General features: G+C 44.2%; 1 protein-coding gene across 1 annotated transcript in view; it reads left to right on the forward strand.

Moving 5' to 3' along the window:
• Positions 1–24,455, forward strand: part of BCAR3 (BCAR3 adaptor protein, NSP family member) — a 121,017-nt gene that overhangs the window by 26,961 nt on the left and 69,601 nt on the right. The window contains exon 3 of the mRNA XM_030825030.1: positions 12,738–12,777. Within this exon, the coding sequence (XP_030680890.1) occupies positions 12,738–12,777 (40 nt within the window). The remainder of the gene's footprint in view (positions 1–12,737; positions 12,778–24,455) is intronic.

The raw sequence follows: 24,455 nt of genomic DNA on the forward strand, positions 1-24,455 counted from the left end.
TGGTGGGAGGGAGCGAGCCCCTGAGTATCTGGGGATGAATATTCTGGGCAAAAGAGTAGTCAGTACCAAGGCACTGAAGCAGAGGCAGGCTTGGCATGTCTGAGCAACAGGAAGAAAAAGTCAGTATGTGATTGAGATGGAAGAGTGGAATAGACAATGAGCATGTTCATTTTCTTTTGCTGTGTAACAAAAGCTTGGCAACTTCATACCCATTCATTACCTCACGGTTTCTGTAGGTCAGAAGTCTGGCTTAGTTCAGCTGAGGTCTCAGGTTCAGGGTATCCCACTTAGGATGTCAGCTCTGGGGATCTGCTCCCACACTCATTCAGGTTATTGGCAGAATTCAGTTCCTTGCGGTTGTAGGACTGAAGTCTCTGTTTCCTGGCTGTTGGTGGTGAGGGCAGCTCCCATCTCCTGGAGACCACTTGCAGTTCTGTGCCATAGGCCTTCTCCCAGGCCCTCTCATAACACTGCACCAGCAGCAGGATCCCTCACATCAGATCCCCCTCACACCAGATCCCCCTCACACTTTGTGTCAGGCCCACCTGGGTGATCACTGTCTCGTAACATCAACTGACTTCAGCCCTTAATTCCATCTACAAAATCCCTGTGCAGCAGCACTAATCTAAACACCAGACTAATTTTTGACTGAGTAGCTAGGGGATAGGAATTTGGGGGGGCTGTCTTAGGAATTCTGCCTGCCACCATGAAGTTGGACTGGTGGCTGGGGTCACGCCAACCAGGCTCATAGGGCATGGTGAGGACTTGAGGGTTTTGTTCTGATGAGGTGGGAGCAGCCTGAGTAAGGACCATCGTGGCTTTGGGTGGAGAGCAAATTGTGGAGCTGGCGAGACGCAGAAGGTATTGCAGGTGTCCAGCGGGAGATGATGGTGGCCTGCGCTCAGGTGGCATTGACTCCTGAACAGCTTGCAGTCCCCCAAGTGTACCATGTTGCCTTGTGTCCCTATATCTTTGCACATGTTTCTCCTGTTGCCTGGAGCATTTCTCATCACCACCGACACCATGTGGGGCTTCTTCACCGAAACAAGTCCCCACTGAGTGCTCCAAACCTAGCTCAGATGCTGCCTGGAGGCCCCTCCACAGTGTTTCCCACCCCCTGGCACCTTCTCGCCAACCTGAGCTGTGTTGGGTCTGTTAAGCTGTCTTCCGCCCTGTCCTGTAACCTCTCTGGAGTCAGGGGCTTTGTGTTTGGTTCCTGCGTTTCCATTGTCTAGCCTAGTGCATGGCATATTATAGATACTTGATGATGTTTGTGGGCTGAATACAAGAACTATGGGAGATGACTGGGCGTGAAGTAGACATGTTACGACTGTTGGAAAGCTCACCCTGTAGAGGGAAAGAGCATATATAAAACAATATACAATACAGTGAACTGGAATACAGACACCATGCCACATGCACAGAGGAGGTGTGCCACCTCTACAGATTGCTAGTGTGCGTGGAGCTTAAAGGGAGCCTTTATCCTACTCAGTCTGCAATAGTTGGCGCTAGCTTTTCACATTCCTCCATTGCATGAAATATTGACAGTATTGCAAAGAATTCCATTTTGTTATATCTAAAAACATTTGTTTGGCAATACTCTTAGCCATTAATTTATTCTATAATTAAAGAAGTAAACAGTCATTCACTTAAAACATTCTATAACTTAAGACTGACAAGTAACCTTCCTTCCCTATCTGTATTTCAACTACTCGGAAAAGAAGGTCTGTACTAGTGAAATTTTGCTTAAGAGTAGGACCTCTTAATTCAAAATAACGAACACTTACAGATAAAGTGTCCTTTTAGAGGGAGGAAATTGTCAATCTGGTTACTAATGAGAAACAAACTAAAATAGTAAGAATATCATTTCTGTGACTCAACTAAACATTTCTAAAGTTTGAACTTTAAAAAGTGGGACGCTGGAAAGAATGATTTAACCAGAGTAGACACAGTGATGTTATTTAAAACTTCATAAGCTTAAAAGCAAAATAATGACAGAGTCCAGTTTCACCCTGCTGGCTTCCCTGTTGGCCATTCACAGTGGGGCAGCGTGTCTGCCAGGAGTGGCCGAGGTGCCTGCCAGACCCTCCGTTGCAAGTAGAGGTGCACCCACCATGGAATCACAAGGTGAGGACTCATAATTGGCATAAGCCAAAAAAAGTTATTAAAAAAAACCTTTTCATTTATATTGCCAGGTTTCTCTGTTTTCTAGTGATCTGTCTTGGAGAATAGAAATCTGTGGTGCAGGAACTGTTTGCTGTACAGTCTTGTGTAAATAATTGGATATTCTATTTCCAATTAGAGGCTCGGGCTATAGGGCCAACTGTGATGTTTTCTAGCTCCCTGGAAAGGGTGTCTGGGTGTGGAGAATATCTTCTTTCTGGTTAGCAGCGATTGGGTGGTTGGCTGGGAAGGAAGGAGACACAGCATTTCTGCATTTAAATATAATTTTAATTTGGTTCAGATTTTTTAAAGCTTTTGGATTTGCAATGCATTAACTTGGTTTTATGATACTGTCCTTATATTCCTTCCCTTGCTTCTCTAAATAGGGTGAGGAGAATAAGCAGATCCAGGACCCCTTGGAACCCTGAAACTAGAATCTGAGAACACTTGAACTCCTGTTTGCTCTCAGAACTGAGTGAACAAGGCTCCCGGAGCAGGCCTTGCCGGGTTCACCTGGGGGCAGCGCTAAGAGGGGACTTTAGTCTTATCCTTTTCTCTGCTCTGAAGGCGTTTTAGATGAAGAAAAGCAGAATAATTTCATGGAAAGTGCCAAATACCCCCTCAGAAGTTCTCTGGGTAGTTTGCCTGACTTTTTTTGGCCTCGCTGCCAGAGAGCACCGCTGGTTTGTCTGTGTGTGGCCGCATGGGCTCATATGTTGACATGGGGGACCTGGTGCGGATGCTTCCATAGGCCTGATGAGATCAGTGCTGACACAGGCTTGGGAGGCATCCTAAATGTGATGCCACTTCTCTTGGCTTCCCTTTTATAAAAGGGGGCGGGGAAGGAGGTCTAGGGTAGGGGTAAGGCCAGAGTGGGAGAGTTACCTGGCAACTTCTCTGTGCCTTTTTGTAGCCTCAGTGTTGAATGGTCAACAGCACATCTAATCGACTTCTTTAACCATTACTCCTGAGAGCCTCTAACTTGCTGGCACTGTACCAGGACATACAGTCTAATGTAGTCCACATCTGGTTCAAATGTCAGACTCCTCTTCCTAGCTGAGTCTCCTCTGTTTCGTGGTCTGTAAGTTGAGGATAGTACCACTTTCTTCACAGGATTATAAAAATTAAATCTTCTAATTTATGTAAATCACTAGCACAAAGTAAATGCTCAATAAATGTTTTCTTGTTTCCTAAGACAAATACAGTCTCTGCTCTCACATGCTAGCTTTTTCCAACAGTCTGGACAGAGGGCCATCCAGCTTCCCATCTGCCAGATGACCGTGGACCTTCACACCCATCTTGGAAGGCAGTTCATCCCATTTTCAGATGGTGTAGTTGTTGGAAAGTACTTCCTTAAGTGAGGTGAAAATCTTGCTCCCCGTAGGTCCCTCTGGCTGCGCCTAAACGGAATATTTGCTCCTTCTTCCATACAGAAGTCCTAAGCTGTTACTGACAAGCAGCCTGTGTCTACCTTCTCCCCAAGCCCACTCTCACCCAGGCTAAATGTTCCTCTTCCTTTTGGTTCTTCCCATGTTATGTGGCTTCAGTACCTTCTCTCTCTACCTGGTTGCTGGTTTTCTGGACCTGTCTTGGGGAGCCAGTGTTCCATTTATTCCTGTTTTATTTACTTTTAGGGTATAAGTGAATATTCCAGATGTGCTCTGACAAATGGCTCCTACCTCCTTTCATTCTGGTTTTTAATCTTCTGTCAATGTAGCCTAACATCCCACTGGCATCTTTGATAACTGTATCCTGCTATTTCACAATTAAACTTGGTCAATCAGATTTCACATCCTTCCCATCTTCTACTTGCACAAGTGGAATTTTTAAATTAGAAGTTCAAATTCATTGGGTTAGGTTTTGCCCATCACCTAATTTTTTGGGGGGAGGGGAAGACCTTATTAATGTGATTTAATACACAGGTCACACTTATAACACTTAATATATGCCCACATATTACTTACTAATGCCAGGTGCTGTTTTAAGTATTTTGATAAATTCCACCTTTGCTCTGTCTCCACAACTATCTTATGATACAAGTACTATTATTCCCATTTTATAGATGACAAAACTGAGGCATAGAGAGGTTGTGGTCACATGGTGAACTGTGTTGAGATTCACACAGTAGTAAGTGATAGAGGCAGTATTTGAAACTAGGTAGTCTGGCTTTATAGCCTGTGTTCATTATCACTCAGCTGGAGTGACTGTTACATGAACTAGCGCTTCTGGTTTTCTTTTTTGAGACAGAGTCTCGCTCTGTTGCTCAGGTTGGTGTACAGTGGCATAATTTCGACTCACTGCAACCTCCGCCACCTGGGCTCAAGTCATTCTCCTGCCTCAGGCTTCCAAATAGCCGGGATTACAGGTGCCTGCCACCATGCCCAGCTAATTTTTGTATTTTTAGTAGAGACAAGGTTTCACCATGTTGGCCAGGCTGGTCTCGAACTCGTGACCTCAGGTGATCTGCCTGCCTCGGCCTCCCAAAGTGTTGGGATTACTGATGTGAGCCATCGCACCCTCCTAGGCTGCTGCTTTTTCTTTTTTTCTTGATTAATGAATTTGATCACTGTGCCATCAAAGTTCTCGTTTAAGGGATCATAATAGTATGAATGGAATGGGGGCTTGGGTGGAACACTTCTGTCCACTTATAAGGACCTTTCTAGATAATCAGTGGTTTGTTGTTGGGCTTTTTTTCTGGTTGCGGGTAGAGTGGGTAGGGTGCTGGCTGTTGAGTTCAAACAAATCTACCTTATGGAATACTAGATAACTTGGGGTCTTATAAATTGTTTGGTCCTAGCAATGTCATGACTTCCTCAACTTCCTTGTTGAAATCCAGATATGATTTAATTACAGCATTCGTTAGATCTGCCGGTCTATTCATCATATCACAAAAGGCAATATAGTCAGATTTGTGACTGTAACTCTTTTTTTTAGGTACTAAACAAGTCATTCTGGTTAAATTTTGCCTAGGACCTGCTGTTTTTACCAGATTTATTTGTAAAACCCTTTTCCTTTTGTCTTTTTTTTTCCAGCTACATGATTTTTATTTTTATTTATTTATTTCCTTTCACCTTTTGAAAGCTGAAACAATCATTTTTCCATTTCTCTAGAGAGGCATATGTGAAAACTCACCACACTTCCTAAGCTAGTTCTCTTTGGCTAAACCTCAGACTCTTGGGAAAGAGGTGGATAACCAGAGTTGGCCAAGCCAGGTGCCATGTGTGGGTGGTTTCTGGGGCAGCACTGGCTGCAGTTAGCGATGTCCCCACACAAAGGTGGGACCACCTCAAGACAAGGTGTCCTGTGCTGTCCCCGTAGCCTTGCTTGTCTGCGCAGACCCAGGCACCCAAGATGTCCCCCAACCCACCCCTGGGTGAACTCCCCTGTGCTCTTGTTTGGCCCTCCACCATACACACTTCTCTTGGCAGAAGAGAAGGAAACCAGGAGTTGCTGAGCAATCTGTGTCTTCCCTTAGCCCAGGGCCCTTTGCTTCTAGCAGTTGGCTCTCCTTGTTCTCAGTCTTCTTATCCTAGTTACTAGAGTTTTCTTATGCTTCTTAATTTTTCCTTTCTGGTTCCTTGAAGCTGGAGCTGGTGTTCAAGAAGAGTTCCCTGCCCTCTAAAGCAGGGAACAGTCAGTGAGAGCAGTCAGTCTCACTGTGGAAGTTAGGTCCAAGCATGGGGAATGACAGCTAATGACATAAGGCAACCTGCAGGAGTGGTGCAGACCAGGGAGGCTGCAGCCAGGAGCCAGGCTGAGGGAAGGTGCCTCAGTGAGGGCTTCCTGGAGGAGGTTGGACCAAGACTCATTGGCTGGGAGAGGCAGTCTTGGCTGGAGTGATGGCGGGCCTCAGAGAGAAGAGGAAAATGAGGCTCCTCAGGTAACTTGGGGTTTGCAAATAGCTGGTCCTCAGTTTTGCTGTCAGGACACTGAAGTACTGTTATGAATTAGGAAGGTTTAATCACAAGTAGGAGGAAATATAAGCAAGTACTGACTGATGATAGTTAATGTTAGAGATTGTAGGAGAGAAAGCTGGGAAGACAAACCTCAAACCTCTTTAGCCAGTTAACGAAAAATTCTCTATTTTATTCTTTCTTTTTCTCAATTATCCTAATCTCTTTCATTTAAGACCTTAGTTTTTAAAGAGTCTCCTTTTGGGTCTCTATTTCAGTCAAACCTCATTAAAGAACATCCCTTTTCATTTTTAATGTGTAATTTCCATTTACCAAGAGTAGCTTTTGGAGAGAGATCAAGATCAAACCATTTACCTCTACACATAGCACCTCTCTCCTCCATCCCATTATGCCTCTCACTAAAGCAGAACTAAAACCCTCACCTCATAAGCCATGCTTTTATTGCAGACATTTCAAGGGAATGGCTTTGGATGGCTTTAATAAAATTTTCCCTAATTTGAGTCATTCATCCAATGCTATGTTGTGTTTGAATGACCTATGTTACTTTTCTTATGTAGAGATAGTCCACTGGCACCCAAATATTTCAGAATTTTAAGTGAAAAAGAAAAGATGGACCCAGGCGTGGTGGCTCACACCTGTAATCCCAGCACTTTGGGAGGCTGAGGTGGGCGGATCAGTTGAGGTCAGGAGTTCAAGACCAGCCTGGCCAACATGGTGAAATCCCCGTCTCTACTAAAAATACAAAAATTAGCCAGGTGTGGTGGTGCATGCCTGTGATCCCAGCCATTCAGGAGGCTAAGTCAGGAGAATCGCTTGAACCCGGGAGGCAGAGGTTGCAGTGAGCCAAGATCACGCCATTGCACTCCAGCCTGGGTGACAAGAGCGAGACTCAAAAAAAAAAAAAAATGTATTTCAAGAAAACAATACATAGGAACTTAATCATACTGCTGGTCTCTGATGCCATTGTTTGGGGCTACCTTATGCATGAGAGCACTTCAAATCTCCTTTGGCACTTTAGTTACTAAGTCATAACCAAGAGCAGCAAAGTGAGGGTCTCTTTGGAAGCAGAGTGTCCTTATATTTAGAAGAAGTGTTTTCTCTAGAATATCACTGCCCCATAGAACTTTTTGCAATGTTGGAAATATTCTATAATTGGGTCATGCTAGCTGCTAGCCACTAGTGCAACTGAGGAGCTGATTTGTAAATTTTATTTGGCTTTAATTTAAATAAAGCTTGTTTAAGCATCTTAAATTTTATAATTCTGTTAACCTGTATGTTTTTTATGTTCTGGTCTCAGGAACCCTTTTTTACCCCCAGACCATCTTACCTTTTCTGGTGAAAAGGGTTTGGGTTCCCAGCAAGGAGTTGCATCTCTAAGACAGCAAATTTGATTAGGCTTCTTTTTTCTTTTTTTTTTTGAGACGGAGTCTCGCTCTGTCCCAGAGGCTGGAGTGCAGTGGCGCAATCTCGGCTCACTGCAAGCTCCGCCTCCCGGGTTCACGCCATTCTCCTGCCTCAGCCTCTCCGAGTAGCTGGGACTACAGGCGCCCGCCACCACGCCCGGCTAATTTTTTGTATTTTTAGTAGAGACGGGGTTTCACTGTGTTAGCCAGGATGGTCTCGATCTCCTGACCTCGTGATCCGCCCGCCTCGGCCTCCCAAAGTGCTGGGATTACAGGCTTGAGCCACCGCGCCCAGCCTAGGCTTCTTAAACAGTCCTATGATTCTGTGGGAGGGGCACCCATGTTTAGAGCAAAAATTTACCACACAAGAATCTTTCTTATAAAATTACTTTCCTTTTTACCTTCTTTACCAAAAATACCTCTTTATATCTTTAACTTTCTTTTCATCTCTTATTTCCTGATTGCTTTACCTTGTTTTAGACATAACCCTATGAGGTTTGAGTTAGACAAAGATATTTTACCTTTAATAAGAACATTAAAAAGAAAGTGTTTTCCTGTAATTCTTAAATCAGAAATTACCCAGATACTTAATATCAAATAATAACCTTAGATCCTAAATTATAACAAGTTTATAAGCATTTATTCCATTACATTTACCTGATTAATGTAATAGTTTACCTAGACTATTAACAAAAACTGTGATAGCTAATATTTAAAGTTATTTTCCTGTTAGCTATTTTATAGCTGTGAATTTCAGGTATTTACTTAAGTAATAAAACTTATGCTTAATTTTAAAGGTATTTATACCAATAACTCAGCATTTAGTTATTTTCATTAAGCCAACAATATTTCATAGGTATACGCAAACAAAGATTATTCTCTCTTGGGCTGGGTTTTATAGTTGATAACTCTCATGGCAAATGTTATGGTATTCTGCAGGGATAAACATTGCTAGTGTTTTACCAATAATTTTTTTTTTTTTTTTTCGAGACGGAGTTTTGCTCTTGTTGCCCAGGCTGGAGTGCAATGGCACCATCTCAGCTCGCTGCAACCTCTGCCTCCCAGATTTAAGTGATTCTCCTGCCTCACCCTCCCGAGTAGCTGGGATTACAGGCATGCGCCACCATGCCAGGCTAATTTTGTATTTTTAGTAGAGACGGGGTTTCTCCATGTTGGTCAGGCTGGTCTTGAACTCCCGACCTCAGGTGATCCACATGTCCTGGCCTCCCAAAGTGCTGGGATTACAGGCGTGAGCCACTGTGCCCCGCCTACCAATAATTTTAAAGCCACCTTATTTATTAAAGATTTTACTTAAGTCACGGGTATCTGGGTAATTTCCAATTTAAGAATTACAGGAAAACATTTTATTTTTAATGTTCTCATTAAAGGTAAAATATCTTTGTCTAATTCAAACCTTATAGGGTTATGTCTAAAAGCATTTGACTAGTCTTTTAAGTATCTGATTAAGCGCTTTTATATTTTTAAGCCAATTAACAAGAGCTCTTTATATATTTTTAGTAGTGAAACATTGTTTACACAATGTATAAATATATAGAGATATTTAGGCATGCTGATCGAGATACATTTTATAGATTCATAAAGACTTCCTTTTTCCTTTTTTCTAGTTAAAAATTCTTGGTAACATGTTGCATCACTCTAGGCAGTTCTCAGCTAAATAGTCCTAAATTTTCATATTAAAGGAAAGAACTTAGGTGAAGATCCGATAGCAAAATTTACATTATAAGCTACAGGGAGAAAAAGTTTGGTGTGCTAGAGGGAAATTAAAATAAATTTAGCTGCCAATTAAACATAAATATTATAAAATTATATATTTATATATAATGTATATATAATATATGCATATCATAAAATGCATATATAATTTATAATGGCCTTTTAAATATACATAGATACATATACACACACACACACACACACACACACACACACACACACACAGATCCTGTAGCTTTACTTTAGTACTTTAGCCATGAAATAAGTATAAATTCGCTGGCTTGAAAAAAAAAAAAAAAAAAAAAAAAGATCCAAACAGTGGTTTTTATCTCAGTGGAAAAGTAACAGCAGATTTAAAGTAGGCAAAAAGGAAAACAGAAAAAGAGAATTTAGGAACTCTATAGTTTGCAGGTCGACCTTAGGGTTCTTTTTCCTTAATGTAAATGTGCACAAAGACCATATTCTATTTTACATAAACTCTGGCAAGTAGAGGTGCCATAAAACCTACGGAGTACTTGAAAGGGGATCATTCTCCTTATTTTCTCCTTATTTTTAGAGTATTTCTTTCCCACATTTTTTTTTTTTTTTTCTTTTTTTCCTTGAAAGGAGGAACTGAGCTCTGGCCTAGGGTTTTTGTGTGGTGGATGGATATGTGTCCTGGACGAGCCATTTTAAAAATTAATGTGCACTGAGGATTTTCCTGCAGGGTTGCTGCATGTTGGGGGGGGTCAACCCCCTAGGCACTCCCACGAGGCCCCCAGTCACCCATGGGTGCCTTTTGGCTGGGAGGAGCAAATGCCATTTCTCTTCAGAGCTGAAAAAACTCAGTCTCTCTTTACCTATGAAAACAACAGTTCAGTTTCTCACACAAATGCGCGCAGTCAAGTCAAATTGAGATGGATTCTGAGAGAAAAAGCAATAGAGGAGACCCTTTAAAATGCACCTTCGAACTAGAATTAGGATTCTTAAACAACTTCCTGGGAGAAAAATCAGCTCAAGAATAAATTAAGGACCATCAACCAAAATGGGAGGTCCGGAGCTCAGGAGGACTTACCAGTTCCACCAGAGGAGAAGCTCAAACTGGGTGAGGCTTCAATGGGCCCCCCCTGGTACCTTAGCTCCAGTTTTAGGCAACTCCTTCAGGGTCCTGAGTCTTCTCTGAGGCCCCATATGTTTGGGTGTCAAATTATTGTCAATGAAAAGAGTCAAACTCTGTAAAATATTTGAAGAGATTTATTCTGAGCCAAATATGAGTGACCATGGCCTGTGACACAGCCCTCAGGAGGTCTTGAAGGAATGTGCCCCTGGTGGTTGTGGGCACAGCTTGGTTTTATACATTTTAGGGAGGCATGAGCCATCCATCAATCAAATACTTTTAAGAAATACATTGATTTGGTCCAGAAAGGCGGGACAACTCAAAGCAGGGGCTTCCAGGCTGTAGGTGAATTTAAACATTTTCTGGTTGGCAATTGGTTGAGTTTGTCTAAAGACTGGGGATTGATAGAAAGGAAATGTTCAGGTTAAGATAAAGGATTGTGGAGACCAGGGTTCCTTTGAAGTCTTATAGTGGCTGTCCTTAGAGACAACAAATGACAAATGTTTCCTATTCCAGTCTTTAAAAGGTGCTAGACTTTTAGTTAATTTCTTTAGGTTTGGGAGGGCCTGAAAGAAAAAGATCTAGCTATGTTACTAGAGATTCTTTACAGATGCAGATTTTCCCCCACAAAGGAGAGCTTTGCAGGGCCATTTCAAGATATGGCAAAGAAACATGTTTTGGGGTAAAATATTTTGACTTTCTTCCTTGTCACATGTTATGCCAGAGTCAGATTGGAAAGTAAGTCAGGATATATAGGGTTAAATAAAACCTATCTGATGAGAATTTATGGTTTGTAGGGCATGACTCTCCAGACCTCTTAGATAGGAATTTGGGCAAGATAAAAAAAATCTGAGCTTAGTCCTCAGTATGTATCCAAGATATACAACATGATGCTATGGAATACATGTAATATTTAAAAGGTTGCTATAGTTGAAGCAAATTAACATATTTATCATCTCACATAGTTATCCACTTTTTTGTTTTTGTGGCAAGATCAATTGAAATCTACTCAGCATGAATCCCATATACAGTACGATTGTATTACCTACAGTCCTCATGTTGTCCATTAGAGCTCCAGGCTTGTTCATCCTATGTATCTGCTGCTTTTTATCCTTTGACCTGCATCTCCCCATTTCCTCTGCCTTCTGCCCCCATCCCCATAACCACTGTTTTATTCTCTCTCTGTATATTTGACTTTTTAAAAAAATTTCTTTTTTTTGGGACAGAGTCTCGCTCTGTCACCCAGACTGGAATGTGGTGGCGTGATCTTGGCTCACTGCAACCTCCGCCTCCTGGGTTCAAGCAATTCAGCTGCCTCAGCCTCCCAAGTAGCTGGGACTACAAGCGCCCACCACCACGCCCGGCTATTGTTTTTTTGTTCTTGTTTTGTTTTGTTTTGTTTTTTTAGTAGAGGCGGGGTTTCACCATTTTGGTCATGCTTGTCTCCAACTCCTGACCTCAAGTGATCCGCCTGCCTCAGCCCCCCAAAATGCTGGGATTACAAGCATGAGCCACCACGCCTGGCCTCTTTTTTTTTTTTTTTTGAGGTGGAGTTTCACTCTTGTTGCCCAGGCCGGAGTGCAATGGTGCGATCTTGGCTCACCACAACCTCTGCCTCCTAGGTTCAAGCAATTCTCCTGCCTCAGCCTCCCTAGTAGCTGGGATTACAGGCATGCGCCACCACGCCCGGCTAATTTTGTATTTTTAGTAGAGACGGGTTTTCTCCATGCTGGTCAGGTTGGTCTCGAACTCCCCACCTGCCTTGATCCGCCTGCCTTGGCCTCCCAAAGTGCTGGGATTACAGGCGTGAGCCACTGCACCTGGCCCATATGGAGGAATAAAAACCCTGGGCACACAGAACAGTAGGATGAATTGCTGAGGTTTTCACCAGGAGTAGGTGGGTGACAGCCAGCGATGAGAAGAGAAGGCTCCATTCCCTCCATCACCCAGGCACTGGGCAACCTGGGGCAGCCCCGCCACCCACCTAAGCCTCTCTCTTCTTACTGTCAATGTGGGCATGACACAATTACTGGTGGGGATGTTTTGGGGGTTAACCCAGACACCACCAGTGACTGAAAGTGCCACACGTTCCCGTACCCAGTCCTGCCTGCCTCTCACCTCTGCCCTCCCCTGAGCTCTTTGCTTCAGACTTTCACTTTCTATGCTCAAGTAAATCTAGAATTACCACATATAAATACTCTAACATTCTGGGCCTGAATTTGACAGGAAAGCATGTGGGAGCTTCTGGACTGAGGTCATGGTGGTATCTCCCACCCCACCACACACACCCTTTTGTGAATACTGTCTGGGAGATGGGGCCCAGCTTAGTAACTTAATGAATAGGGTGAAATAATGTTGGACACATTATACTCAATGTAAGAATGCATCGTTCCCAACCATTCTCATATTTATATTTTCTCTTTTCAGGGATCCACATCTTCTGGACCCAACTGTGGAATATGTGAAGGTAGGAAATCAGAATTAAACATGTAGCCGTGACCCTGGGTAGTAGATTTCCCATTTGGAACACAAAGTTGCTAAATAATGCTGCAGCCTGGTTTGTGTAAAAAGCTGATTAGACTCTCCAAAACAACAGGGAGGAAATTTGACTCCCTTAGGCCTTTGGTAAATTTTGTAGGGGTCTCACGTCATCCTATTACAGGTACCCTTATCTGGCCTTAGAGCCAGATGTGTTTTAAAACTCAGAGGTTTTTTTTTTGTTTTTTTTTTTTCCCAGAAAGGTAATTTGGTGCGTATAGTAATAGAGACGTTTGGGGTCAGCACTCCATAATCACACTCCTTATTTTCAGAGTTACATGTAAGAATATTCACACTAAGAGGGATAAATAGATGACAAATGATTTTATGTAGTTCAGGTCACATTTTGCCACCAAATGAGTTTGCTGCCAAGTGAGGTTTTTTTAATATTAGTGTTCAGAGTTTTTTGGATTTTAGAATGTAGATGAGGAATTGTGGACCCGTATTTACCTTCAGTGGAGGACTGAAGGCTCCCCGAGATTTTATGAGCCATCTTTTCCATTCCAACAGCCACCCTCTTGTTCAGGGCTAATCTGGGGCCAAGTAGTAATATTAGGTACTTAGTTACTTTCCAGCGGGACTGGCAGTCAATGCTTCTAAATATTCAACCCTTCTAAATAATGTATTTTTTCTGAGCAGGAAGAAAAGATGCTTTTCACTTCTTCCCTCTGCCTCCTCATTTTCTGGTGTTCCTTTTTGCTTTATTTTCTTTTATTTTTGAAACTGTATTCTGTCACCTCCTACAGAAGAAAGAAGTCTGATTCTCACATTTGGTTTCTTGGATTTACGACAACATACTTATTTTTTGGGAGAAATCGTGGCAAGAGTTAGAGTTTAGAATCAGGAGTCTCATTCTATCTTCACTATCCCAAGGGCAGCATCCTAGTTTCAGAGTATGTAGGCCTATGGCTTTTGTGTGTACCCCTGCCTTCCCCCAGAGTTCTGCCATTTCCTTCCTCTTTAAAAGACCGGAGGATGGACGGAAGAGGAGGAAGCTCCAGTAGAACAACTTGGCCACTTGGGGTGGTCGTAGTGAAGTTTGTTGGAATGGATGTGGATATTCTTTTTTCCCGTCTCTTATACCTGAATGACAACTGAGCTGTGTTTTCATGGGAGAAAATGTGTAATCCTAAACCCGCAGGGCTACCACACCAGAATCTGGCCAGAGCTTGATAAATACTGTATCTGTGTCCCTCCCAGATGCGTCACATGTTTTGTGCAGGTTGTGCATTGCAAAGTATTAGAGGATGCTATTTGCATAGACAGTGATTTGACTTAACAAAAAATGCACTCTAGAATTCTGCAGTGTGTAACAATAGCCCTTTAAAAATCACTCCATGCCTTGTTTCAGAAATAGGCTATCTCCTACCACGGGCCAGTCTGGCTGTGCTCAGCAAGTATACTCCCTTCTTCTTACTCCAATACCTCAGTCTTTTCTTTTACGAAAGTCTAAACTCCTTTTAAGATAATTTGGCGGTACATTCTCAAGCTAAATATAGAGGATGTTGGAGTGGCCTATTTAGGTATTATCCAAGCTATTGCGTCTCATTTATGAATATCAATCATTGTGAGTTGAGTGGTATTGACAAAGAAGAGATATTGGAGTTGTCGGTGGCTTCTGTTTATCTGGGCTCTCTTTGCCTTCTCCTGGCAGTGAGATGTGATGGAACTGCTCTTTGAGGTCCAGAGGGTTCTCCTTTTCAATAACTTGTTGAGGTATTCCAAAGGGTACCCTTTCCTCCTAACTTGATCTGAATCTAGTCAGAGCCTTATAAATGATGTGTCTGTATCCTTCCTGAATGCATCACTTTTTTCTTTTTCTTTCTCACTTCACCCTTGGTTTAGAGGGAAGGTTTGGGAATGTGTTGGGCCAATGTAGGGTATTTTCATTTGCCTCTATGGACACGAAGGCTCTGAAAGCACGTTCATAGAGGTCTCTGACGTAAAGGTCCAAGGGGACCCAGGGACCCATCTTCTTGGCTTGGGTCTGTTGTAGCACTTCTCACACTTAGTTGCCCTGTGGAGCCGGGTTGACCAGTGCCAGGAAGGCCTCATAAGTTGATGCCAGCTGGTGCCTCATGGCTGGAGATAAATCAAGGGAGGTGAGAGAGTTGCAGATAAACTGAAGTGCAGTTTGACCCCCTTAACTTCTTATCTACAATCCCCTTGTGCACTTAATGCCTCTTGAGCTTGGAGAAAAGTAGTTCTATGTGAATTATGTTGTGTCATAAAGGCCCCTTCCTGTAGGTTCGGATTCATAGGCTGAAAAAACAAGCATCAAGAAGCCAAATTTTAGAATCCATTTTGACCCCAGAATGGGGGGAGTCTTATCCTATTCTGAGTCTCGTCCGGGCAGGGGAAGCACCCAGTTGTGGCCAACAGACAGCTGTCCAAATACTGACAGGAGCTCCAGCCCCGGGTCTCCCTCCCTCCCTGTGTCTTTAAATGCTGCTCCCCTGCGGGGCATGGTGGCTCACACCTGTAATCCCAGCACTTTGGGAGGCTGAGGCGGGCGGATCACCCAAGGTCAGGAGTTCGAGACCAGCCTGGCCAACATGGTGAAACCCTGTGTCTACTAAAAATACAAAAATTAGCCTGGTGTGGTGGCGGGCATCTGTAATCCTAGCTACTCGGTAGGCTGAGGCAGGAGAATTGCTTGAACCCGGGAGGCGGAGCTTGCAGTGAGCCTAAGTTGCACCATTGCACTCCAGCCTGGGTGACAAGAGTGAGACTCCGTCTCAAAAAAAAAAAAAAAAAATGCTGCTCCCCTCCCCATCGGAGACTTTCCAACCATCTTCCCTTGGTTGTTTCAGTGCCCAGATAGAAGAGAGAGGTCTGAGACTGCCTCCTGCCTCCTTGGGCCTGGGAGAGACAAGGTACTGAGGCTGACCCTCGTAGCTGGTGGGGCGAGGGGACTGCAGTGTCATGGCAGGAGAGAGCTGGGTGGAGAAAGAATCCAACATTCAGCTCTGGCAGTTTGTATGTGTGTCCTCCTAGCACCATGCACCGTGCACCGTTTGTGTTGCAGTACATTCATGCCGGGTGAAAGGGGACCGGTTTCTCGGTTGCTTAGCTACCGGGTCGTTCATCCCAAGTGGAATGGAGGAAAATATGCGTGGCTGGGAAGCCCCAGGGCTGTTTGGCAGCTCTTTTACCTTGTCCAACAGGCTGACCTCCTGCTGGGACTCCTGACAGCACCAAGACCCCAAAGGCTCAATTTGATATTTGGATGTGAGAGGAAAATAAATTGCAGATCCAAAGTAGTCCAGGGATTTGGGGAATCTCATTCCTTACTGTTTCCGTCTCTTTAATTCTGGCACTTAAAGGAGATAATTTTGTTTTTTTTCTTTTCTTTTTTTTCCTGTTTTTCCTAACCTTCTCTCCTCACAATTTTTCCCCCCACAGTAGCTCAGAACATGATCATCTTGAGAGTTTGGTTTTAACTTTTGTCTAAGCATGAGGTCCTTTTCTGTGGTCAAACGTAATTGATTCTATTTCACTGCATTGAAAGGAAAGATTTCTTCCAGGTTGGAAAGCCGAACCCTCCAGAGTGGCTCCACCTTCCTCCTGCTGTTTACCATGTAGCTAGTGACTTCGGTTCCTGGCGTACAGCTCTGGAATTTTCCTCTGCGTACCTAGCATACCTTACCTAGATAAAACCAAACATTTTTTTTTAATAGGAGGAAATATCTTTTAGAGCCAATAACCCTAGGCAAAATTATGAAGTAGAATTTTATCTCTATACTGCTCAACCTACTCACAGCCCCATTGCATTTGGCTAGATTTTTACTTCATTAAAACACAATTACACTGTGTCCAGTTTCTTAGATCACTATCAAGTAGTTGCTTAGAACATTTGATAAAATAGTAGTGCTAAAATGTTAATAAATGATAACAGCTCCATGTGTTCCCCTTCCCAGATAGCTGTCCAACAGAGATTCACATCCCCTGAGACCCCCCACCCCAGGGAGGGAGCTGGGTCCACACTCTGGTTCTTCTTGTTTTGTTTTGTTTTGAGACGGAGTCTTGCTCTGTTGCCCAGGCTGGAGTACAGTGGCACAATCTTGGCTCACTGCAACCTCCGCCTCTTGGGTTCAAGCGATTCTCCTGCCTCAGCCTCCCGAGTAGCTGGAACTACAGGCGTCCGCCACCACAGCTGGCTAATTTTTTGTATTTTTAGTAGAGATGGGGTTTCACTGTATTAGCCAGGGTGGTCTCGGTCTCCTGACCTCGTGATCCACCCACCTCAGTCTCCCAAAGTGCTGGGATTACAGGCGTGAGCTACCGCGCCCCAGCCCACACTCTTGTTCTAATTAACAATGTGACCCTGGATTTGCCACCTGCTCTGTCTGGGTTCCATTGTCCCCACGACAAACCTTGGAGTGGGCTGATGTTCCTTCTAGCTTAAGTTTTTAGGATTCTCCATGCCTAGAATAGGCTGGAGAGGAAAATCTTGTAGCCAGTGGTAAGGAGTTCTTAATTGCGCGATATCCCTGTTGATCCTGAGATTGCCGTATTGATTGGAACAGGATACCATTTCATGTTGTATCTTGGATATGAAGACCAAGGTCATGACGGATCATAACTGCCACCACTGTGTTCCCAGAAGAGTGGAAGTTACCCAAGCACTCCTGCATGGCTCTGTGATCCATTGTGGTTCACTTCTGTAACCCCCTTTGAACCTATGAAGCCTAGGCTCACTTCCACTCTTTATCATTCTCTTCCTTTTATTTTGCCCTGGAACTGCATCTTTAAGCTTCAGAAGTTGCCCCCACAACCTGCACTAAATATAAATGTATATTATCTCCTCTGGGTGCAGTGGCTCACACCTGTAATCCCAGCACTTTGGGAGGCCAAGGTGGGTGGATCACCTGAGGTCAGGAGTTCGAGACCAGCCTGACCAACATGGTGAAGCCCCGACTCTACTAAAAATGCAAAAATTAGCTGGGCATGGTGGCAGGCGCCTCAGGAGGTTGAGGCAGGAGAATCGCTTGAACCTGGGAGGTGGAGGTTGCAGTGAGCCGAGATTGGGCCATTGCACTCTAGCCTGGGCAACAGAGCAAGACTCGTCTCAAAAAAAAAAAAAAAATTTACATTTTCTCCTTCCCCTTTGTACCTATATTCCTTTTAGCCTCAAGACTAGTGCTGTTTTGTTTGTTTTGTTTTTTGAGACAGGGGCTTACTCTGTTGCCCAGGCTGGAGTGCAGTGGCAGGATCATAGGTCACTGAAGCTTTGAACTCCTCGGCTCAAGCAATCCTTCCACCTCAGCCCCCTCAAGTAACTGGGACCACAGACGACCACCACCATGCTTGACTAATTTTTTTTATTTTTTGTAGAAACAGGGTTTCACTATGTTGCCCAGGCTTGTCTCGAACTCTTGGCCTCAAGTGATACTCCTGCCTCAGCCTCCCAAAGTGCTGGGATCACAGATATGAGCCACCATGCTGGGCCAAGACTAATTCTTTTTGGCCTCTTCACACACCGGCCCTACAGTTATTTTAGTAAAGAGTTCTTTTCTAGGGATGGTTTAAGCTGTAGTTTTTTAAGGGAGGAAGTGATTGGCTAGGGCAGGGCTGGGTGATTTTTCTTTTAGAAGAAGTGTTTATTATACATTTTCCATTTTAAAATAAATTGTCCTCAAAAAAGTTACATTAGAAAATATGGTGAAGTAGAAAAAAATATTGGAATGCCTGTTTTTGTTTTTCAAATTAGCCGTGAATAGGCAAGTGTTTTTTTGTGGCCAGGCTGTAAACAGCACGCTTGCCTGCCTGTGAACAAAGGCCTGCTCTCCAGGCTACCGCAGTGAGGAAGTGTCAAGACGGAATGCAGCCTTTTGTTCCTGGCTAGATTCCTAGTGAACGCATGTCCTCTTTCTTTTGTAGTCAGCCTTGGTGGGTTCTTGTTAGACCCACTGTGAGCTGTAATAGAATGACCTACAGTCTCTGAGCTTGTTGCGCAGGTTAGGAGAAGAAAGGACAAGGCTGCAGCTGTTATCCTGAGTGGGGACAGGGCCCTGCAGCTTCTCCCTTTACAGTGCAGATGACCCCAGAGAAACTCAGGAAACTGTCCTTTGTGGGGTCAATGCTCCAAAAATTCTCTTTCCCCAAGGGTCTTCTAGGTCTATAGACGTTACAGGCCATCCAAGGCTCAGATCTCAGCAAGGCCACTTCCTGTAGCTGGCTGGGGATACATTAGGTCACCCAGCATATTTAAAAAGGAGTAATTATGCAAATTCCAGTGCCAAGAATAAGTGCCCTGGCTGCCGGAGTCCTCAGTGGAGAAGGGGTGACGTGACTTCAGCTCCCTTTTTGTGCTCAAGATGGCTGCAGCCATGGTCACAATTAAATAGCTGTCTTTGAGGGAAGCCTTTTCTTCCAGCAGGAAAGCAGGCCAGTCTGCTCTGAATTAGCCAGCTCGCAAAGTCATGAAAGGGACTTACAAAAACAATGGCACACTGTACATTCCATGAGATTTTAACAAGTTATATGAACCAAATAATGGGCCGATTGGCTGGCTCTGCAGGTTTTTGCCTGAGTGTGCACATTGGCAGAGCCAGCGCCATCCCCTGTGGGACCAGAGATCAAACACCGCCAGCAGTGAATGTAAAACAGCCCTGGCCCGCTCTGGGGCCCAAATGCAGAGGGACGAAAGGGAGCTCCCACCCAACTTCTTCCACTCCACCCCAAAAACATTCTCTGCAAATATTCTTGGGAGGTTTGGTGTTACTACAGTTATTAAAAATGCTGAGGTAGGATGTTCCCACATCCTAGGTATGGATGACAGTCTCCCTCATTCAATGGAATCTTATCCTTCAGGTCTATGAAAATGTGGCCATTTATAAAAAGTAAAACCTTATGAAAACACATGTCCACATAAAAGTCTATATGCATGTTTATAGTGACATTATTCGTAATTGACAAAAACAAAACCTGGAGGCAACCCCAAAGTCCTCCAACTGGAAAAAAGTAGTACACCCATATAATGGCATATTATTTAACCTTAAAGAGGAATGGACTTTTATTTACTTATTTTTTTAAGAAACAGGGTCTCACTCTGTTGCCCAGGCTGGAGTTCAGTGGTGTAATCATAGCTCACTGTAACCTCAAACTCCTGGTCTTGAGTGATCCTCCCACCTCATTGAGTAGCTAGGACTCCAGGCACTCACTACCACACCCAGCTAACTTGTTTATTTTTTTGTAGAGATGGAGTCTCCCTGTGTGCCTGGGCTGAGCTCAAACTCTGGCCTTCCTCCTGCCTTGGCCTCCCAAAGTGCAGGGATTACATGTGTGAGCCACTGCGTCCAGCCTAGGAGTGGACTATTGCTATACGCAGAAACACACATTGTGTTAGTCTGTTTTCATGCTGCTGATAAAGACATACCTGAGACTGGGCAATTTACAAAAGAAAGAGGTTTATTGAACTTACAGTTCCATATGGCTGGGGAGGCCTCACAATCATGGCTGAAGGTGAAAGGCACGTCTCATATGGCAGCAGACAAGAGAAGAGAGCTTGTGCAGGGAAACTCCCCCCCCACCTTTTTTTTTTTTTTTTTTTTGAGACAGAGTCTTACTATGTTGCCCTGGCTGGAGTGCAGTGGCATGATCTCGGCTCATTGCAACCTCCACTTCCTGGGTTCAAGCAATTCTCCTCCCTCAGCTTCCCAAGTAGCTGGGATTATAGGCATGGGCCAACATGCCCAGCTAATTTTTTTGTATTTTTAGTAGAGGTGAGGTTTTGCCATGTTGGCCAGCCTGGTCTCGCACTCCTGACCTCAAATGATCACCCAACCTCGACCTCCCAAAGTGCTGGGATTATAGGCATGAGCCACTGTGCCCAGCCGAAACTCCCCATTTTAAACATCAGATCTCATGAGACTTATTCACTATCACAAGAACAGCATGGGAAAGACCTGCCCCCATGATTCAATTACCTCCCACCAGGTCCCTCCCACAACACATGGGAATTCAAGATGAGATTTGGGTGGGGACACAGCCAAACCATATCATGCATGAATCTTGAATACATTACGTTGAGTGAAAGTAGACAGTCTCAAAGGCTACCTACTCTAAAATTACATTTGTATGATATTCTGGAAAAGGCAAAACTTATAGTGACAGAAAACAAATAAATGGTTGAAAAGAGGTTGGGGAAGAGATGAAGTACACCAGGGAGCTTTCGGGGATGATAGAAATAGAAATACTGTGATTGTAGTGGTAGTTACCCAACTGGGGTTGGTTGTCAGTGCTCATGGAATTGTACTAAAAAGGGTGACTTTTGCTGAATGCAAATTATACCCAATAAGCCTGACCTTAAAAAGCAAGCTAGGCCAGGTGTGGTGGCTCACACCTGTAATCCCAGCCCTTTGGGAGGCTGAGGCAGGCGGATCACAAGGTCAGGAGTTCAAGACCAGCTTGGCCAACATGGTGAAGCCCCTGACTACTAAAAAAAGTACAAAAATTAGCCAGGCATGGTGGCGTGCGCCTGTAATCCCAGCTACTCGGGAGGCGGAGGCAGGAGAATTGCTTGAACCTGAGAGGCGGAGGTTGTAGTGAGCAAAGATTGCGCCACTGCACTCCAGACTGGGCGACAGAACGAGACTGTATCAAAACAGACAAACAAAGGCAAGTTAAAGCCTTGTATTTCAGTCCTTAAGTGCTGCCACCTCAGGAGGAGAAATTTTCCATTTTGAGATGGGCCACACCAGGGAGGCCAGACCCTTGATGAGATGGAAAAAGTGCTGAGCTTGTAGATTTTTGACTGCAGTGGCTCATTCAACAGATATTTTTTAGTATATGCCATGTGTTTGTAATTGTTCAGTCAGGTCAGACAAGGTGGGAGGAAAGTGTTACCAGGAGCCTAACCTGAGATAGTCGCAGTGGGAATGGAAAGTTAGGCCACATGCTGAAGGGCTTTTAGAGATAGAATTAAGACCCAGTTATTAGGGAAGCTGAGAGATTCTAACAGGATGTAAATGGTGCAGGTGAGAGAGAGAAGCTAGGGGCAGTTCCTGGGACCACACCAGTACCTAGCATTGTGCCAGAAGCCAGTAAATAGGGAGGAAAGGAGACGTCCATTTGGAAACCTTGTTACCACAGTGACGTTAATCTTTGAGCATTTGTGGATCTCTTTAGACCAAGGAGTCAGCAAACTATAGCCTAAGACCAAATCTAGCCCACCACCTGTTTTTGTATGACCACTAAGCTAAAAGTGGATTTTATATTTTAATATGGCTTTTTTATGGCTTCTTTTTTATTTATATGGAGTTTCGCTCTTGTTGCCCAGGCTGGAGTGCAACCATGCAATCTCGGCTCACTGCAACCTCTGCCCCCCAGGTTCAAGCGATTCTCCTGCCTCAGCCTCCCAAGTAGCTGGGATTATAGGCACCCGCCACCACGCCTGGCTAATTTTTTATATTTTTATTAGAGACGGGGTTTCATCATGTTGGTCAGGCTGGTCTTGAACTCCTGACCTCAGGTGATCCACTGCCTCGGCCTCCCGAAGTGCTAAAATGGCTTCTTAAAAATCAAAAGAAGAGTGGCAAAATTACATAAAGTTCCAGTTTTTATGTTCATCCATAGTTTTATTGGAACACAGCAATGCCCATTCATTTATGTATTGTCTGTGGCTGCTTTTCCTATAATGATGGGATTGAGTACAGATTCTCCTCCACTTATGATGGGGCTACATCCCAATAAACCCTTCATCAATTGAAAATATTGTAAATTGAAAATGCATTTAATACACCTAATCTAGTGAATATTATAGCTTAGCCCACTGAATACTATAGTTTACCCCAGCATCACCTAAGAGTATCATAGTGCATGTTGCTAGGCCGGAAAAGATCACATTTCAAAATTTGAAGCAGTTTCTACTGAATATGTATCACTTCAGCACCATCGTAAAGTTGAAAATCAGTGGAACCATTGTTAAGTTAGGGCCTCTGTAGTTGTGACATTATGGCCTCAAAAGCCTAACAGAACTTTTTACAGAGTTTTCTGACCCTTGCTCTAGCTGTTTGCACCTTTACTGTTTCTGTTTTGCCTTCCCAATAATCATAACAGGCTTTCAACAAAAGTGAGTCCTTGGGCAAATTTTGCGATCTTGCACAATCACAAGGATAGTGCTTTTGTCACACTGTGCAGGATTTGGACACATCTCTGCATCTTGTGAGGTGTACCTGTCAGCTCTGAGCAGCATCTCTCTGCTGCCCTGGTCGGTTCTGGCATCTTTAGCCCAGATGGATGAACAGGTGTGTGGGGCAGCATGGGTACTTGAACCCTGACTGCTCCTGCCTGGGGCTTGCGTGGATAGCTCCTCAGGCTAGACACTGCTTTGTCCATGCGCCTGAGATGGGTTTTCTTGTGCCTCAAGTCAGAGAGAAGTGACTTCTCACTGGGCCTCCTGAACTTGATGGTTTGAGTCAACCCTGGAGCTGCCCTCTGGAGGTGCCGAAAGGAACACGGTCTGGCCAGTGAGAGGAATAAGACCAGATTTACATTCTGTGTGAATTTGTATTCTGTGCTGCAGGCATCAGCCTTGAAGCTGAGGCACCATCCTCCCTAGCTCAAGGAAGGATTCTTCTAAGATCCCAAACTGTAGGGATGACTGAGAGACTCAAAAACTAACAGGCAGGCAAGAATTGAAACTGTGGCTTCTGATGGGACTCAGCTCCATATTGGACTTCGAATCTGGTGTGGCCTGTCGACCTCTAACCTCATCTCCTGCCACCCCAATAGTCACTGTCCTCTGCCACCCTGGCTTTCCCTAGTGTCCCTGGGGCTTTGCCTTCCCATTGGCCTGGAAGGTTCTGAGGCAGAATAGCTGAGAGGTTTGGAGTGAGTGCTAGGACACTGCTGTGGGTTGAATTATGTCCCCCAAAAGCGATATGTTGAAGTCCTAACCCCCAGTACCTGTGAATGGTGACCTTATTGGGAAATAGGGTCATTGCAGATATAATCAAATTAAGATGAGGTCATACTGGACAAGGATGGGCCCTAATCCACTGACTGGTGTCCTTATAAGAAGATTTGGACCAGACACAGGTGTAGAGAGAGAAGGCCATGTGAGGACAGACAGAGACTGGGGGATGAGTCTGCAAGCAGAGGAGTGCTAGCAACCACCAGAGGTGAGGAAGAGGCAAGGCAGGCCCCTCCCTGCAGCCTTTGGAGCCATTGTGGCCCTCTGGATACTTTATATAGGATTTTTAGCCTCCAGAGCCGTGAGACAATAGAAACATTTCTATTTTAAAGTAGCCAAGTTTGTGGTAATTGGTCATGGCAGTCCTGGAAACTAATACAAATCCAGAGCCCTGTTTTAGCCATTTCTTGGTTGTATGGCCTTGGGCAAGTCACTGAAGTTCTCTGGAGCTCAATTTCCTTAACAGTAAATGGGAAGATCGGGGGATTAAACAGTGAATACGTGTGAAGTTCTTAGTTCTTAGCACAGTGCCGCACATGTAGTTAGCACTCAGTAAATACCAGCTATATGGCTGGTTCATTTGACTCGCATTTCGCTGCCTCAGAGCAGCCTTCCCTGACATCCGTACTAAAAGCAGTCCCCAAGTCACTATCTCATTACTCTGTATATTATCCTCATTTGTCCCAAAT

Source organism: Nomascus leucogenys, chromosome 12 (assembly GCF_006542625.1).
Source record: "Nomascus leucogenys isolate Asia chromosome 12, Asia_NLE_v1, whole genome shotgun sequence".
Lineage (NCBI taxonomy): Eukaryota > Metazoa > Chordata > Mammalia > Primates > Hylobatidae > Nomascus > Nomascus leucogenys.